The sequence below is a fragment of the Siniperca chuatsi genome, linkage group LG3, assembly GCF_020085105.1.
Source record: "Siniperca chuatsi isolate FFG_IHB_CAS linkage group LG3, ASM2008510v1, whole genome shotgun sequence".
Classification (NCBI taxonomy): Eukaryota; Metazoa; Chordata; class Actinopteri; order Centrarchiformes; family Sinipercidae; genus Siniperca; species Siniperca chuatsi.
Genome location: NC_058044.1, coordinates 5,833,099 through 5,852,768, shown reverse-complemented (window position 1 = coordinate 5,852,768; position 19,670 = coordinate 5,833,099). Strand labels below are relative to the sequence as shown.

The 19,670-nt window shown below is 39.8% G+C and overlaps 1 protein-coding gene across 2 annotated transcripts; it reads right to left on the bottom strand.

Annotated features, from left to right (window-relative positions):
• Positions 1 to 87: 87 nt before the first annotated feature.
• tab1 (TGF-beta activated kinase 1/MAP3K7 binding protein 1) lies at positions 88 to 18,919 on the bottom strand. Of its 2 annotated transcripts, none has more exons than XM_044186731.1 (11): positions 18,766 to 18,919; positions 17,445 to 17,575; positions 15,901 to 16,054; positions 14,132 to 14,227; positions 13,157 to 13,295; positions 8,295 to 8,411; positions 6,754 to 6,865; positions 4,983 to 5,127; positions 4,303 to 4,516; positions 3,033 to 3,186; positions 88 to 865 (listed from the first exon to the last, which is right to left on the bottom strand). In XM_044186731.1, exons 1-11 carry the CDS (start codon positions 18,796 to 18,798, stop codon positions 640 to 642), a joined length of 1,521 nt encoding a protein of 506 aa, XP_044042666.1. In that variant the 5' UTR covers positions 18,799 to 18,919; the 3' UTR covers positions 88 to 639. The 2 variants fall into 2 exon arrangements, with proteins under 2 accessions (XP_044042666.1, XP_044042673.1); XM_044186738.1 differs by having other exon boundaries at positions 88 to 862.
• Positions 18,920 to 19,670: the final 751 nt, after the last annotated feature.

Here is a 19,670-nt window from a genome sequence, read left to right as displayed (position 1 = left end):
GCCAATCTTCAGGTCCTGTTTGGTGAAAATCAAGCCAAATGAACTGAAATGTTTCAGGCAAAAGATGGTCAAGTGTGAGCCTACAGGTTCATTTGGAAATATACTTTCATTACAAATAAAAAGGTACTTTCAAATGCATCCTTTCATTCCATTTTAAGGCCTTACAGTATGTAATCATTCTCAACTCCACAAACTCTGAAGTCCATAAGATTCCTGTTTGCAGATACATGTGTTTTTTTTTTTTTTTTTTTTTTTTTTACATCTGACAACAACGGCTACAATCTGGATTACATACATTCACAATCACTCATGACCAGCATCTATTACAGAAGAGCAAACATCACTTGGTGGTGTGTAGTGACACCATTTTCTCACAGTTTCAGGGTTATTCTTTGCCCACTGGCTTCACCCACCGTCTGATAGCAAGACCTTGAAAACCCCAGTCCTTCCTCCATGCGTCCCCATGCACCTTTAGGTCACTTATTTTTAGTTATGATCCTTTAATAGCATTTTAACAGTCATCCCAACCACCTTTTAAAATCTTTGTCCCTTCTCAATCCATGTGCCTCCTCGCTGCCAGAAAACCCAGTCCGTCCCTTTCCAACTGGCACCCGGCACCCAGCACCCTTCTTGTCCTCCTCACTGGGGTCCCAGTCCTCCCTGGGCGCTCTGGCCTTCGCTGTGGTCACTTCCCCACAGGCGGTAAAACTGACTGAAGTCCACGTAAGGTGGGACCCTACCCGTCTCGTCGGGCTGAGCTGCCTGGCTGCCTCTCTGGCGGAACAGGCTTCCATCACCCGAGCTGGAGCTGGAGCTCTGCGTCTGGGTGTTGGTAGATTGGAGGGTGGCTGTGGGGCTCTGACTGCTGGGGAAAGTGGAGGAATAGAAGAGGGAGGAGACCGGTGGTTGGTTGGTGAGGGTGGAGGAAGAGGAGAAGACAGGTATGACGGTGGGAATAGAGGAGGAAGAAGTGGGGGTGTCAGAGGAGAGGAAGGGGTCCATGTATGGGGTGGAGAGACAAAGGAGAGAGGTAGAGAGAGGGAGAGGACGGGGAGGAGGAGGAGTGGTGGAAAGAGAGAGGAGGGAGGTGGAGAGTGGGAGATGAGGAAGAGGAGTAAGAGGGGAGAGAGGGTAAAGAGGGGAAAGAGGGAGTTCATTTATGGGCTGCATTTTGTCAACGGAAGTTTGGCAGGTAGCGTGGTGAAACGTGCTAAAGGAGGGGAAAAAGGAGAGGCAAGGACAGAGTGTAGGACACAGGATGGATATTGGCAAGTCGGGGCCCGTGAGGAAGAGAAATATAGATGTGAGTCAGACAGTGAGTGACAGGGAGATAGAAAAGCAATCCTTGAGGACGAGCTAGCAAGGGCAAAAACGGAGAAAATGCGCACATGCAGCAAACCAAAAACAGCAGCCACATGAGGGCTACTCATGTTCACTCATATTACACTACAAAACTAGGCAATCATTGTTCTTTTTGTTAATGCAAAATGAAGGAAATTAGCTTGTCGTTAAATAATTATTACACCAAACCATCTGAAAAGTAATGTGTGGAAGTATTTTGGATCCAACACCTTAATGGAAAAATAATTGGATAAAGATAAGGCTATTTGTGGTAACATTACCACTACAACACATCTGAAGTCACCTGTAACCTTAACACTCAGTGAGGCAGGGGAGGCACTGTGGAACCACGTCAAAGTTGCAACTTAGCTTAGGATGGGCTTCTAGGGTTGTATTTCAATTGATTTGAATGAATCCCATGTTAGTTATAGTTATCATTTGTTTGAACATCAATGACCTAAAACACAGTGTTCCATATTAGAAAATGTGTTTGCTGTTCCTTGTTTTTGTCCTGTTAAACTCGTTCTCAGTCATTTTGCACCATTATGACATCATAAAAACAATGACTCAAAAAACGGCAGGAAATGCGGAGAAATTCAAGGTGCTCTTATCGCACAATTACCACTTGTGGCCACAGTGGCTTCCGTTCAGCAAATGTAACATAGTCTCACTTTTAAGACACTAGATGTTGGAAGGAGGAAAAACATACTGTGACACTGGCCTCTAGGGGCTGAAAGGCCGCATTCAGACTGATTTGAGCCCTGTGTAAAAAACACAGCCCTGTCATGGGGGGGGGGGCAGTCTGGTGGTGCAGCAGAGGTGCCAACGTAGGAGACTCCCGCAAAAAAAACAAACACAGGATCATCCAGTAAAGGAATTGAAGCAGGCTCAACTTTAGCTGCAACCCAACGAAATCTGACATTTTCATTGTTTGCCTCACAGCCGTCATGATGAAAGATAAAATAATTGCCACCATGATAACTTTCCAGAGTTGTAAAACCCTGTCTGAATATTACAAACCATTGTGCAGTGTATGCAGTGTCTGCATCTCATAAGCCTTAAACACATTAATCTAATACTCCAGCTGGACTTCCAGGACATTACTGTGTGTGAAATTTGTTTCTGTATACACAGTAAAAATGACCGAAGAGCAATACTGATTTAATTATATTTATGTTTACATTACAGTATATGATGTACACTGTATGCTTATGGGTGAGTTCAATATTAAAATATTATTTCCAGCTGTACTTGATCAGTCTTTCCTTTCTAGTCTGTGAAAGATACACAGAACACATAGCAGCGGAAAAATGGGGAAGTGAAAACCATGCTTAGACATAAATAAGCATAGCAGTGGAGGGACACAGGGGAGTGAAAACCAAGCTTACCTAAAATAAATATAGCAAGGGAGGGAAGAGGGAGTTGAAAACCTTGCTTATCAAAAATACACCCAAAATAAACTTAACAGTAGGGAGGGAAGAGTAGAGTCAGAATAAAGCTCACTCAGAGGAAACACAACAGCAGTGGCACAAGGGAGTCAAAATAAAGTGTATGAAGAAAAAACACAACAGCCGTGAGACAAAAAGCAAAAATTAAGCCAATTCAAAGCATGCATGGCAGGAAAAAAATTAGAAGGAGTACAAATCAAGCTTACCCAGAGCAAGCATGAACAAGAGACAAACCAAACTTACCCCGGTGTGGGGGTGCCTTCCTCTAGGGTGGAGGCAGTGTTGGTTCCATTGGTAAGGGTACCTTGAGAGGGCATGACCAGTGAGAGGGTGACACTGGTTTTACTGGTGCTCTGGCTGTTGGAGTAGGGCACTGACACAGGGTAGATACGTCCACCTGAGAGAAGCGCAGAGGACATACATGTAAAAGGTTTAAAATATTAAATCCTGTTAATCTCAGAGGCAATTTTAAGGTTCACCAAGCAATAAGTTAAAGGCTGCTGCTCAGTTGTTTTGAAATGAAAATGTCTGAGGTACACCAGTGTTGTTTTTATACTTCTCCCAAGTACTATTATCAAGACAAACACAGTAAAACTAGTGTGCAGCCTCAGCATGAAATGGGCACCTTGGGAACCTGGAGTAAATTGGATTTTTTTCTGCCTGGACTATGTTATTTTGGCTCTATGTAGTATTCGTAGCCAGATCGGAGTCCTTTAACACTGGTTATCTGCCAATACATAGTCCAATCAGATACTTATATTCACCTAAAAGTTGAATATTTACCTAAAAGTTGATTAAATATGTATCTGACACATTGAAAAAAACACACCTTACTTTTCGCAAGCTACTTGATCCAAATACTGTAGGTCCTGATTCAAAACTATAAAGCTGATCAGCTTAAATTATTTATATAATACTGATCCCTAGGATCGGCTTGGGACATTTCTAGTTCTAATGATTCTTAGATACTAATGTCTAATATGGTACTATACTATAAAGTTCTAAATATTTAAATACTAAAGCTTAAACTAATTATACATTTCTATAATTTTAAAATCTGTAAAGCAGTGGTTTTCAACCTGGGGGTTGGGAACATCCTAGAGTGTCAGATCAACAAGGAAAAGTATTTTTTAGGACATTCATCTTTGCTATTTCCTTATAAAACACTGAATAGATTTACCTCTCTAGGCCTTTAAAAAAATAATAAAAAAATCTGAGAAGTAAAAAATTTGTTTTAGATTCAAGTGCAGGTCATAAACATATGTAAGCTTTGACTAGTTGAGTGAGTTGACTTTGTTTTAAAGGGTTACAAGCCAAAAAGGTTGGGAAGCGCTATCATTTCAACGATTTTTCAACGTTCTCTATGAATGACTAATCTGACTAATACATTTTCCACATGCCTCTAAAACTTTAAAAGTTTTAAATGAGGAACATTGTTGGTTTGGCTAGTGTGGACGTCTGTTCCCTGAGCAGTGGTTGAAACGTGAACCAATCCCAGAATGCCCTTTCCTACCCTGTGTGGGCGTGATCGCTCCTTCAGCCAGCGGGTAGTTGAGTGTGCGGATGAGCAGGGTCATGTCCTCGTGCCGAGAACAGTAGGTCGCCCTCTGACGGCCAGACACGTAGACGTCGTGGTGTAGCCGTTTGACACGGTCCACCACCGACTGAGCCGCTGCCTCCAGACTGGTCTGCTGGGCCAGCTCTGCTGCTACCATGGCAACGATTTCCTACAATGGACAGCAGAGGAGACAGGGAGTCAGAAAAAGAAAGATTGTTGCTAGAGTTGAAGAACTAAAGAAGATGATGAGGATGAAAAGAAAGAACAGAAAGTAAGTAGAGAAGACAGGAGAAGAACAAGAAGCCAATAAGAAAAAGAAGTGGCAAGGACTACAACAAAATATAAAAAAATAACAAAATAGTAATAGTAAGATGACATAAATGAAAAGGAGAAAAGAGGAGGTTTGGGTAGAAGGAGATAATATGAGGCACAGGAAAAAAGGAGGGAACAGGACAGGAAGAGTAAAGAAAGCAGATTTAGATCAAAGAAAGAAAGATTTGAAATGCATGGTTTGAGTACGTGGTTTGCAAAAGTAGGAAGAGAAACATGAATGTAGAGATTAAAAAGACACCAGAAAAACAAGTGGAGGGAAAGTGGTTGAGGTGGTAAGAAATTGTCAGGATGAATCTGCTAACCTGATTGGCCTGTTCGGGGCCGTGGGCGGACTCAAGGGCATTGATGAGACCTTCTGACATCAGCAACAAGAAGCCTGTCACGCTGTCCAAAGACTGGCTGCCATGAATCTCTGGCTCTGCGATGACTGGCCTTGTCTTGGCCGCACTGATGGTGGAGGAGGACAGGAGAAGATAGATATGTTAGTGGATAAATTTATATCAAAGACAGAGAAAGAGGAAAACAAGCATGAACAGGGAGTGGAAGAGAGAAGAAGTGGAAGGAGAGGGAAAGACGCAGGAACTGAAAAGAAAAGAGAGATAATAGTGCACCTGACCAAAACACAATAAACCTAGCTAATCTCATAGATCCAAAGAATCACTTATACTTTGTCCACATTAAATTTCCTGCACTCCCTTTGATGGCACCTAAGAGGAAATTCTTTAAAGATTCTACTGTGTGTTTTATTGAGGATCATAATTGGAATGACTCATAGATATTTGAACCTGATTTGCTTGGCCTGGACTGCAGACAGGAACAGGAAATTAGAGAGAGAGAAAGTGAGAGAGAAGGGGCCCTCGGATCATGGAATTTCAAGAGGCTCAGCTGTGGTAAAAGAGAGGCTGGAACAGTGTCAGATCTGATAATAAAGACCATAATATGGAGACAGAGCTCCACTGTCCAGGTAGTGCTGAGTGTACACACACACACAGCTACGAAAGTCAGAAACTGATTCGACTGGTTTTGAAGTATTTTTTGACTTGAACCACAATTCTTAAAGGAAAAGTTTGACATTTTAGGAAGTACACTCATTGGTTTTCTTGCTGAGAGGTAAATAAGAAGATCACTCCCTGTAAGCAAAATACGAAGCTAGATCTATCATCTAATAGCTTAGCTTAACTTCACTTAAAGACTGGAAACAGGGGGAAAACGGCTAACCTGTTAAAAAAAATCTGCCTACAGGCACCTCTAAATGTAACTAATGAACACATTATATCTTGTTTGTTTAATCTGTACTTTAACAGAAATTCAAAAATAATACTTGAGTCTCCACAGGTTGCATTATGGGGACAACAAAACATCAGGAATTCACTGTGCTGGGCCAAGAAATTGTTTCAGCACATAAATCCCCGTAAAACCACAACTTGTTTTAAATTTGTGTTTGTGTACGGATTAAACAAATGAGATGTGACATGTTAACTAGTAAAATTTAGAAGCGCTGGCATATGAATTTTGTTGCCTTTGGACAGAGTCAGGCTAGCCGATTCCCCCGCTTCCAATCTTTTTGTTAAGCTAAGCGTCTTCTGGCTACAGCTCCATAATTAGCACAGACATGAGTGGTATTGATCTTCTCATCTAACTCTCGGCAAGAGAGAAAAGAAGCGTATATTCCAAAATGTCAAAATTCAAAGACCACCACAAAAAAAAAACATTTGATGAAATTTGAAGCTGAACTTACTGATCCATCAAAAATACAAAACTGGATATCTAAAGGAACATGTTCTGTTTGCTTTTCATTAAAGTTGTATTTGACCTTTTTTTTTTATAACCTATTTGTTACTGATGACTTTGGACTGTGTTTTGTCTCCCCACCTTTGAATTATTGTTCTGAACTTTCAAGTTGACAAAACACATGTTACAAAGACAGAAAGAGACGAAAACAGGGAGAGAGGAACAAACAGGTATAATTCAGCAAGCAAAACAAGATAATAAAGAAGAGCGTGGCAGGTGGGTCTGCCCAGGAATGTACAATATGTGCACATGATGCAGTTTGAGTTTGTATTCTGACTTCACCTGAGCAAGTCAATTTCATTGTAGTTGAACTTAACCCGGTAGTCTCCAAGCCTTCTGGTGCTGCTCTGACCAGCAATCTGCCCCGCCTGCCTTATACGAGCTGAATCCAATCCTATAAAAAAGGGGAGAAGGAAAGAAAAAAATTAAAGACTGAGAGAGGCGCAAAGTGAGGACAGACAGAAGAGATGAGTTTTAGGATTGCAGTATAATGATAGGCAGAGGATATGGGGGAGACAAGCAGGAGATTGTGTATGGGGAAGGAGAGGATAAAGCAAAAAGACAAGAGCAATAAGTAGAAGCAGGAGATGGGGGTGGGAGGAGGAGAAGGGTGAGTGTATGGGGGTGGATGAAAATATGAGGAGAGAGGTCACCTTCAGCTGGGTTAATGGAACGACTGCCATTTCATTTAAATCATTCAGAGAAGGGCCTGAACAACAGAATGATTGTGTGACTCCCAACTGGAGATAGAGAGAAGGGGCAAGAGAACAAAGAGCGAGCTCTGCCTCCTCTTCTAATGGTGTGGTGTGAAATGCTGGGAAACAATGCAGCTAATTCACCATTGATGTATATTCATTACAGGTGCCAGGCTGCACCTAATGCTTCTTCTGCAAAGCTAATCACAATGTATGCATTTCCTGTTACATACACGACCCTCATTACTGGACCATTAGGTTGGCTGTCTACCATGGATAGATGGCTCCAAGTGTGTCTCTATGCCAGCTAGTCTACACTAATGGCTGTCTCTCTGTCTGCCTGTATATCCTGCACGGAATGTAAGGTATGTCTGAATGTACATATGCTATTGTGCTAATCTGATTTTTTCCATAACAATGTTACAAAGATACATTTCTGTCTATTCATCTGTCAGAACCATAGTTATTTAAGTAAACAAAAACTGAAATTAAAAAGGTAAAACAATATCCAAAAAGCTTTTCTTCAACGCTAAAAATAAACTTACATTAAATTAAGGAATCCAAAACTACCTGGCAGGATATTCAAATCGACAAAATTTACAATTAATCTTAATTTTTATTTATTTTGACCAGTGACCAGTTTTTTGTTATGATTAATACCTGTCTTGTTAAATTAACAGAAAAAGACAACAGCAAGTAAGCAGAGTACAAGAGGAAGGAGACAGCACAGCTAATAATGTTGGTGAAATTGGATGTCAAACTGATTATGTGAAATATCCGTCTATGCGGGTGGCATGGTTGACTCAAAATTCAAAATGCCCAGTATGGCTTAGTATTAATTTTTTTTTTATTAATTTTTCCCAGACCGGGCTCTAATTAAAATTTAAGTGAAATCTGTGTCTAAAATTAAAGACGTTCTGGTAAGTCAGAAAAAATAAAACCAAACGAAAAGGTTAATAGTGCAGAGAAATAATCTGAAACTAAACTAAAAATAAGAATAATTCCTAAAATAGTATGGAAAACAAATCTCAAGTGCACCAAACTAACCCTGGTCAGATCATCTATATATCTGTGTTTCAAGATTCTGTCATCTTTGTAGGTAATTGCCTATCTGTCTGTAAGTCTCACCCAGCGTAGCCAGTCTCTGCAGCTCGTCTTCATTGTCAGTGCTGTGTGGTCGGCCGATCTGGAGAACCTGGTTCTGGCCATCGCTGCTGGACTTGCACAGCAGTGCCCGGTTGGTACCTGGAATCCCAGACAAACATACAAGGATTGACAAAAATAAGAACGTGGACTTGCAAAATAAGTTTATGGTGTAAACTAATAATTTAGTATTTAGGGTGAGTCAACATTTACACATGGTAACACTGATTCTGGACAAAAAGAATCAAATTCCTTTAGTAAAACCTAATGGGTCGGTCAGCAGCCAGCAGGAAGAGAAAATATGAAGTTAGAATATTTTATTTGTTTATTTCATGTTAAAAATTTGAATGGAGTACTAGTTTTTGTTGACACTGCGTCAGAGGATTTCATTCAACTCTATTGTCATCTTTGAAGATGAGACATTTTGCCTTCTAATTTTTCCACACATTAATGATGCAGAGACAAAAATGCACTGACGTTACTCTGAGGTGACTCACAGGCCCAAACCTACGCCAATGAATCAGTGAAGGTACTGTGGTACTTTTACAAAGCTAAATATGAATCACTGGATGATGTTGCCGACACGGGGATAGATTTTAATTATTAATTCACTCTTATATTAACATTTTTGGGCCAATGAGCAAGGAGCTTGATGTGGCGCAACACCACCTCCACCCAAATTGGAAGTTTTGTGAATGCCTGGGGTAATGTGTGCTGCTCATCTAATCTGCAGACAAGGCCATCCAATTAGCCACATTATACTGAAATTGCCAACAGGGGGCCCATGTGCCTCTCTGTGGGGCCCTGTGTGTTAATCAGGCAGTGCTGACACAACACATCACTTTTGTTGTGTTCTAAACTAATCTATTGGTCACAAAATGCTCTATAGACCATCTTGGGAAGCCTGGAGACAATCCTCATGTTCATTTGTGCAAAGTTGCAACTGCTACATATCTGAAAAGAATAGCCTACCATGCCTGTTGTATGTTCATCTACACTTGGCTACCCCCTGCACACCCCCACTCCTAGCATATCAAATTATGGGTCATACGACCTTAACTGTCAAATATATTTCACATCAACACACAGCTGGAAGTGCTTTTTAAAGCACACTTACTCTTATGTTTAAACCTCCATGGGATTCATGTTCTGTCAACTTTGAACTCTTGACCCTCACACAACAGGCCAGTGGGGAGACAGTCCTCCTTTCTACTCGCTACTAATTACTAGCCTACCCCCCCATTTTCTGCTCTGCGCCATGTCCTTGAGGACAAAAGACAATGAAATCCCAAAGAGAGGGTGAGGGGCTCTTTTCCTTTGCCTGCTACAGAATCTAAGATGTAAGCAAAAAGACAAACATCTAAAAAATTGTATTAAAGGGATTTTCATAAACAGAGTTGACCTTAAAATAAAATGTATATCCTTGATTAATGATTAAATCGAGCAGAAGTTAGAATGGCCACAGTGTCCAGTTACATGAAGTAAGACCCATATACAGCAGCTGGGATCTGGTACTTGATGATTAACTTTGATGATTCTTAAAAGAGAAATACTTCTAAGGAATGCCTGTCGCTCCTCAGGGTTAGTGTGTGTGTGTGTCTGTGTGCGTGTGTGTGAGAATGCCTCCCAATGTCTCATTTGAATTTCCTCTCCGTTAAGGATCAAAAATGGCCTGCTTGTTGGTGTAGAAAAAATAAAAAGGACAAATGCTTCTTTTCTGTTCTGTGGCTTAAGGAGGTGGGAATCTGTACATAAAAACACACACACTTACTGATTTGGCATCAGGGATTCAAAAACAGTGACTGACCTTGTATGTATGTTTTGAAGAGAGCGCCAATATTCCAACATCTGTCTAAAGGCCACAGAAAACAGAACCTGTGGTAACAATTTTCTGGTTCTCTGTAGATATAAACTTTCTGCACAGTATGTAAAGCATGGGTTTTCTGGCAGGGCATTTCATCTTGTCAAGGTGAGACCTACTGATTTTGGTTTAGGTATTTCAAAACCATGGCAAATTATGGCTGCCACTAACGACTATTTTTCTACCGATTAATCAATTAATCTAAACGATTAATTTTCCTCCAAAAAAATTTAATTGACCATTTCATTTGACTTAATTTTATTTTGACAAACTGTATGTCATTGTATAATGCAGCACAAAACAAAATGTAAACAATGTTTAGATATTCAAGTGCAAAACTATAGGTTTAAACTGGCAACTCCAACATGATAAAAATAAACACACACACTGTCACTCATCGTAAAATAAGCCCAGATTCTAACCTCAACATTTTCTCAAACAATTATTCAATGGAATTTCTAAGGGAGCAGGCAGACGACTTTATGGCTTTATGAGTGTATTAAACAGCTACAAGGACAAAACATTAAAAATCTCTCCTTACTAATGAACAGACACTGAATAGACAAAACTGTGGTTTCAGAAATGCAACCCGACATCACGCTGCGGTGGCCAATCTGGCGATCAGACTGGTCAAATGGCACAGGCAATCTGAAATATCACTGAAACCAGTTCAAGGACCAAACTATGATACCCTCCCAGTTGTGTCCTTGCTTGTTTTATTTTATTTTTTCGATGCTGAAAAGTAGCGATACTACGAAGCTTCGCTTGGTTTCTGTTCATTTATTTGAAAAAGAGAGAGACAGACAGAGAGACAGCGGTGGTCGGGCAACATTGAGAGTGAATGAGGAGAGGGAGCGCCGGTAGGAGAAAGCCGGTAAATCGGAGAAATAAAACGTCATTTTCTGATTGTGTCACAGCGGTAACTTTCTAAAGCACAAATAAACATGCCCACACTGCCGTGCTGTTGTCCCGACACAGCAATTATTTAGTGATAATGAAGACAAGCAACGAAAACCATGCATCGGTTAAATATATTAGCGTAGCGTCAACTACTTGCGGCAGCCCTATGGCAAATCAGCTTTTTTTTTGTCATTTCAAGCAAAATTATCTAGATTATTATGTCACAAAATTTTGCAACCCTAAACCCCTATACTTTGTAACATACTGTCTTGATACTGTACCTTTGGTCTCTGTAGCAGTACCAGTTTAACAAGGTTGAGCATGGTGATCATTCACCATATTGGACAGTATGTAGGTTGTCCTGGAAACACATCTTGTCAGATACAAATTACAAATTTCCTATTCTTATAATACCAAAGTACCTCTAAAATATAAATATGGAGTGGCGGCCTAGTACTTATATGACCTCACCAAATGAGCCTATGACCCCCCCATGTCACTGGGTATCAACCCAGCTGAAGTGCCCTTGAGCAAGACACTGAATCCCTAACAGTATAAAGAGCACTGTTTTGTAGCTGCTGTTGACCTTGTCCTTAAGTGGATCTGTACAATATCATTTTACATGACCAATAACTATAAATCTATAAAATAATAAATTATAAAGGCTACAGAAAGTTGTGTAATAAAATTAACAAATAAGATAAAAAGCTTTACCTGGACGACTGATGCTTGATGCATCAGGACGTGAAATAAGCAAGAGGCATAGCTGCCCAACCCAAACCCAGCCATTACATGCTCTGCCTGTAGCTGATGCTGTGCATACAGCATCAACTTACATGCTACTAAAAATAGCACCTGTGTCGTCTTGGTAGAGAAGCAAAAAGAGCATGAAAGAGATGGAAGAGTTCATAAATGGGTTTTCCTGGCTTAAAATGGGTGTTTGGCAGCACCTCTGTTTTGAGAGCCAAATGAGGCCAGTTTCTGGCATTAGAGGCAACGGTCACACTACTTTCAATATAGCTGCAAGTATCAGAAAATAAAATCCAAGATTTGAAGTTTTAGGATTTTTCAGTGCCAGTTAGAATGAAATATCTTGCCCTGAAGCAGCAGACCTGGCATTATATGTGCGTGTCCACTACCTTAGTGCCTGTTGAGCGTGTTTCTACAACTACTTTTTTTCTGTTTTAGTAAGTAACTGTTTGGTCTCTTAGTACTAAGTTCAACAATTTCCCTCCGGATAAATAAAGTTCAATCTTATCTTACAGAACAAATCACTTCAGCAGAAATCCTGAATTTTTTGCCAAATGCAGTGGGATACAACACAGTATCCCACTGCAGAATGATTCTTTCTTGTTTGTATTTACTGTTGCATGACTCTGATATTTGATAGTTGATGAATGAATGAAAATGAGAAATAGAGAGGTGGAAAGGGAGATTGAAAACTCCAGAACACCTTTATCTGCTGAGTGTTTGATGGTTATTTATTTCTGGCAAGAGTGTAACCGCAATGAAACGATCAGCAAATAAAGTTTTATCCTTCGCTCACTTTGTCTTTTCATCGCCGCTCAGGGACTCACACCCGCAGCAGAGACTTCTTTCCCACCTGGAACCACATGGATCTTAGAGAAACTACATATTTCCTTGGTTCCTCAAGTCGAAATAAAGGTTTAGTTCCTGAGTTCCTCAAAAGGTTGTTGGTCCCCTGGAAAAGTTCCTATGGTGGAAATGGCCTATATGAATTCATAAACTTTCAAGTCCCTCTATGCTGTCTGTGAATGCCAGTCCAACAGAGCAATGTCTGACTGGGATTTTCAAAGAGTGACAAGCCCTGAACCAAAACCTGCTTAACCCTGACATCTAGTGGTGTGAAACAGTGACCATTTACTATTGGATGGTCTTTGGTGCGAACCACATTTTCCAGCACTACAAAGATGGAAAATAAGGTAAAACTAAATCACAATATTTCTGTCAAAAGGTTTTAATAATGATTTTGTAATAGTATTAACTATAAACATCTCAGTAATGGCACTGTCAAAGTCAGGTATCAAGACAATGCTAGCCTGTGTAAACGTGTGTGTGTCCATACCAACATTTGCGATATAGAGCTTGTTGTTGAGGATCAGTGCCACCACGGCTGTAGCGCCTCCTGACACCTCCTGCTCCAGCTCCTTCAGACGCTCCTGCACTTTTTGACTCTGAGAAGAAAGCTGGTGGAATGACACATTCTGACCAGCCGGGAGGAGACAAGGAAGACAGAGTAAGAAAGTGAGGAGGAAGAGGGAGTATTGAGGAAGATAAGTAAATAAAATGTAGTGAGTGGGAGGAGGAGGGAGGGGAAACAGGAGAGTGTAAGAAGGAAAAGAGTAAAGAATCAGTAGGAGAAGGCAGATTGAAGGAGAAAAAAAGAGGAAATGAGAGAAATGATAAAAGAAGAATGAAAAATAAAAGAGCATTGAGCGAGAGAAATGAGACGAGATGAAGGGCGAGTGGAAACGAGGAGAGGTAGGCGTGGAGGAGAAAAAAGAAAACGAGGTGAGATGAAAAAGGATAAGAGATGAGTAAGAACACAGAAGGTAGTGAGCATGAAAGAGACAGATAAGCAAACAAGACGAAGTGTGAGAACAGTAGATTGTGAGACAGTAGATTATGACAAGATGTTCTTAATCAACCAACTCAAGCAACAAAAAGTGACTAACATCATCTTACAAAAACACCCACACCAGCAGCAATATCAGAACTGAATATAACACTATGTGAAGCAGAGAAAAGCAGAGATTGAAAAATGAGATATGACACAAGGAGAAAAAGACGGAGGGGGGAGAAGCGGAGGCAGAAGAGCAGAGAGAGCTGGATCCAGAGAAGGAAAACTGAGACCGGCTTATCTAATGAAACAGGCTGATGAGCCCAATTAGAACATAACAAGCTCATTCTCCAATGGCTGAGCATTAGCTCACACTAATGCCCAAATCTGTGGTTGCTATGGAAACCAACAGAGAACTCCTCTTCTCAATTTTCAGCTTAATCTGTCAATATGCTTTGCATAGTGTATATGTGTGAATACCTCATTGTGTGGTTGGAGGTAGTTGGACAGGTGAGCTTTCTCAGCCAGAGCATCATCTATCGTCCCAAAGTAGCTCTTCTCCACCACATCAAAGGCCTGCAACAGCATGAACACATATCTGGATGACACAGTGTTGGCAATTATCCAGGTCAGTTTGTACAGTACATAAATGCCAAGTACATGCTCTAAATATTGTAGAAATGCATGTAAATAAGAGCATTGCTATTATAGAGTTCATAACTAATGAGCTACAGTGTGTACAGTATTGTAATGTCAATTAAATGGGGGGAACATTAGCCCACTTAGTATTCAGGTGCATTGTCTTTATTAGGGCATAAACATCCATCCGTAAACTACCATCTTCCCTGATCATGTCTGATTGTGAATGCTGTTTTGCAGCCGACCACCACAAATAAATTCAATCTGTGACTAACCACTGCACAATTATTTTTCTGTAATAATGTAAGCTGCATTCAAAACATATATGTAAATACATAAACTGTTTATATTTTCTAAACAACTGATGAAGTGAAATGACTTTAAAAGTAGCACAAGTTCGTGTCAGGCAATTTATGGACATGGGAAAAGGTTTTGAAAGCTCTCTCTGGTTCAGAATGGGCTTCTGTGTTTATAGCACTAGAGTAACCATGGAACCAGCATAAGAAATCAACTCCTGCCACCTGCCAAACGCAGAAGATTTTGAGCAAAGGGCAGTTTGGCATAAAGGTAGTGTATGCACAAATATAAAGTAGACTACGAGCTAAGTATGATTAAGTTTTAGAATGGCAATGAATCTTTCTTCTTTTTTCATACATTCATTAGGTCCTCCTCACACAGTGATGCTTATGCTCTATCCTATGTTTAAATCCAAAATGCTTTAATGCTTTCTTGGCCAATTTCACTGTACTTACTGAAGCTACATACTACAGAAAAAGAATGTTTGAGATGATACCTTGCTATCATAAGAGAACAATAAGCTAGGCCTCACAAGCCAGTCCATCAGTTTAGCTTGTCTATCCCCTGTGGTTTGACAGGACTGTCATATTGGAAGCAGAATGTGGCTGCATATTGTTGGAGCTACAAGGCCTGCAAACACAGATCATATCAGACGTGCAAGTAGCAAGCTGCAATATAGTGTGAGGTTACAACCCTTATGAGGTGCGATAGTTTCAACTGACTTCAGCAGAAACAGGACTTTCAGCTTGTTTTTCATAACCCTTCAATATTTACAGTAATCCCCTCCTGCTTACTTATTGTTTGACAATTTCTGTAACTTTCTGAAACCAACAATCCAACATTTGTGCCAACTTCACACAGTGATAGTCTAGGTGTGCAGAGGTGAGTAAGTAAGAAGGGTTTGAACTTCTCTCTCTAAGATTTTGTCAAATCAGCATTTTGAGTGTTTTTCATTTGATCATAATTAAAAATATATGCTTAAGTCCTGTGTTTGCGTGCATTATTGGTGTAAATAAGCCTTTAACAGCTTTAGAAAACATTAACTTAAATTTAGTTTTTATCTGCATTTAGTTTGTGCATTTAAAGACATACCCATCAATTCTGGAGCGATAGAGTTTTGAATTTTAGTGGTGTTTACATTTAAATCAGTTTTTGCCTTAAAAGAAGTGACTGCAAAAATGTGAGAAAATTAATCAATTTCCCATCCTGGAGGGTACAAGTCTATTTCTCACTCTTCCTAGAATATAAATACATTTTACTACTTGCTTTGTAATCATTAACATGTGAAACGTGTAACATTACCGCACGCAGACCTGTGTGAGAATCCTGCGGACGTCGTTGTCTGTGTGACTGGAGTTGAGCTGTCCTAGCAGCAGTTCAGCTGTCAGACACTGGGAGGCAAAACTGGCCACTCTGCTGCCATCATAACCGTTAAAAACCCCATACAGGAAACAGCCATCCTCGCCTCTGATTGGTGGAGAAAAAAACAACAAACATCTGGCTTCTGTTTCACTTCAATAAGGGAAGACAGTGGGAATTCAAAAAACAAAACATTCTTCATCCAAAACTCCTGGGACTGTAGTGTGTTTTGTGTAAATTGGAAGGTTCAGAGGAGTGGGTAGCCTAATGCTTTTGTATTTGGGTATATGTCACATGTCACATAGAGACTAACTAAATAGATCATAGTCAAAACTGACAGTAACTAGACAATTTGTAAATTCTTCATTTAAGTTACCGTAAATGTTGAATTGTGGACTTGTTTCAAACACAGCACAAAGACGTGTACATTCCATCTAGTTCATTTCTGCGGTTTGAGTGTTTGTTAATAACAGCAGCAAAGCATGGCTGCCTCAATAAAACTTTCCCTCAAGCGATATTTGCAGCAACATGACTCAGTATGTCAGTCATCAAACATTAAACACTAGGATGTACTCTATGTGTAACAATGTTTGAGTAAAAGTGATTGAGTCACAAGGGAAACCTGTTGATAATGTCTTTGTGTGTGCTTGCAGTGCACTTTCACAGCCAAAAAATCAGTAATCAGAAATGGAAACCGTGACTGCATGCATCAGAAGGGGTGTAACCACACACCTGATCTTCATAATTCAATTGAACCCCTGGGGGAGGATAATAGAGGAATACTATGATGTTGTAAATTATATAATGTTGACAAATTAGAAAGAGACCCTATGATTAATATGCTTGCATCTTGTTGTTTTTTGATTTGAGATGAAATAAGAAATGGTTCAAGATATTACCACTTTGGCAAGAAACATTGATGTTGACACAATATTAGTATATAAATCTAATTATCCAGTTGCACCTAGGTATTTATGTAAATGACTATAAAATAATACAATTTTAACATCAGAGATGCCTTGTATACCATAAAGTAATGAGTGGATGTGAATTTGCGTCAGCAAGTTTTCAACCACTAGAGACACAGTCAACACAGTGTTTTTAAAGCACTGTGTTGACAAGAGTCTACCCTGCTGAAGTGTCCTTGAGCAAGACAAAGAATCCCTACCAGCTTCAAGGACCTCTTTTGGAAGTGGGCACTGTCAATATCATAATGCTATCAGCTGAATGAATAGCAGGTAGTTTGATAGTTTTGCATAACAGGTATTTATTTACTGTATGCCATTCACATTTGGTGATCCCAAAATGGTGAACGCTGAAAAAAGGAGTCAACTTGCCATCTGAGATGCAGGTATTGAGCATGAATCACACTGCCATTGCCTCCACAGCAGCTCTGTTCCAGGCATGACATTATTCCTTTTTGTCTGTTTTTTTTCTTCTTCTTTTTTTTTTACTCTCTGTTGTTATTGAGAGCTTCTGTGTTTCCAGAGTGCCTCACCTGAACCCGAGGTGTCCATCCTCGTTGCTGTGGCTCTGAGTTCCTTTACCATCAGGGCCGTACACACAGTTGGTTACTGTGCCAACCCCACACATCTGACACAGCGGTAGGTCATCTGTCCAGCTCTGATGCTGTCATGGTAAAAAAGAAAAAAACAGGAATAAGGTAAAAAAGTCATTTCTATATACATCAAAGCATATGTGGTTTTCTTATAGATTATCTGTTGCAGATCAACTATTATATGAAAACAATATTTGTTTAAATCTGCTTGGGGTTCTGCTACATTATTAGGGTTTAGTTCACTCCAGAAATTGAGATAGTGACAGTATGAACTCAAATTTACTTATAAATATCTTACTAAAACAGTTTAAAACGGAAAACGTTTCTTGGGGTTCCTTGCTGTCTTTGGTGGGTAGGTGGTCTTGTATCCTTTATTTTTTCAATTGTTTTTGTATTGTCGTGTATGTTACTTTTTGACACATTTCACTGTGTATTGATGACTTTCTCCTGTACATGATACTTGTTGCTGTATGCATTTTATTGTAAAGCACATCGAGGTTACTTGTAATGGAAAGTATTAATAAATAAGGCAGGGGAAAGACAAAAGTGTCTCGGCAATATGCGTTGTTGGATAACGTTAATAACAAGTATGTATTCCCCGACAGTTTTTAATAATGAACAAAATGACCATTTTGATTTTAACTTAAACTCGCCGTGCCTACACTAGACACCGACATCGTCTCCGCATGGGGTCACTGGAACATAACGCTAGACCCCAGTCTAACATAAAATGATATGTGGTTGTCAATAACTTTGACAGGAGTGTCAACAAGGAGCCACACGGAGAGCAAAGTTTCTGAGGATTCCTTTAAGCGAAACCCACTAAAGCGAACATCGCTAACGTTAACGTTACAAAGTAAGTTAGCTAACTTAACTAGATGGCCGATTCTGAGTCTCAGTTTACTAATTCACACAAGGTATGTGATAGATATGCCGGGCAATGCAAACCCGGTCACGTAGTTACCTCCTCCTACTTTTAGTAATAGTAATTGCCACCGGTGATTAGAAACTAATAAATCGCATTATTTTTAAAATTAACTTGGAGTAAGTTAGCTTGCTAACTGTTAGCAAACCACTTAATGAGCTCAACTAAAATAGCTAGCACTAGCATCACTGAACGTCAGGAAACAACATTGAACGGAACAAAACAAGCAAAGACGACCACCGGGGGAGATAAATGAGACCAAAGCATTCTTCAAGAGTAGTGTAATATTAACATTACAGGTTAGAGAGATTGATAAATAGCTGAGTTTTCACTCACGCTCTGCATCAAATTCCTACGCTGAGCCGCCATGTTGGACGGTACTCGTTGCGTTCACAGATTCATCGAAATTTCCAAACTTCAAGCGTCAAGGTGATAAAAACTCCTGTCATTGCATTTGGTGGGAAGTAATTGAAAATAAAATGAAACGAAAAGAATCTTAAACGGCATCTATCGTGGTTGCTGTAATAATTCGTTGTTACTAATGTGAATACTAGAAAACGTATCACGTGAATTAGTATTTAGCAATTGTTTCCATTTTACGCAAACAATTGCATAATCATTGACTTAATCTTTTGAGATCACGTGTTGACACGGTTTTCATGCTCTCTTCTAAATGTCTTTTCTCCTCGTGTGTTGTGGCGATTTAGATTCAGATTTACCAATTATCAATGGTCATCTAAATTTCCCACAGCACTTTAAGGCAGCATCCGTATCACGTTGATTTTGTCGAATTCGTGATTTTAATTTTTTTTTATTGAGATATTATATAGGTTCTGTGTAGGTCTGCTATTTTAAACGTTTACAGTGTAATTCTTAATTTAGTTCATTTATAAAACGAAGGGGGGGGGGGCAACAACAACAAACACCACTTCCGTTTTTTTGGTATGCTGGATTTCTTTGACAATATCGCCACCGCATGGGGTTATTATGAACTAGGCTACAATAGTACACTGCGCCTACATGTTGCTAACGACTGTTGCGCCATCATTTTTGTCTTTCGTGACATTTCAGTTTTATTCAGGGCTATAAACAAGTACACTTGGGAGTTTTACCCCCTCATTAATAGTCATTTGTATTTGAGTTCGCACTGTCTATATTCTGGTTGATGGAGAAGTGCCACATTTCTGTGTCTCACTGCAGCTGCTCAGTATCATCGTAGAAAAGGTTTCAGTCATAGTCAT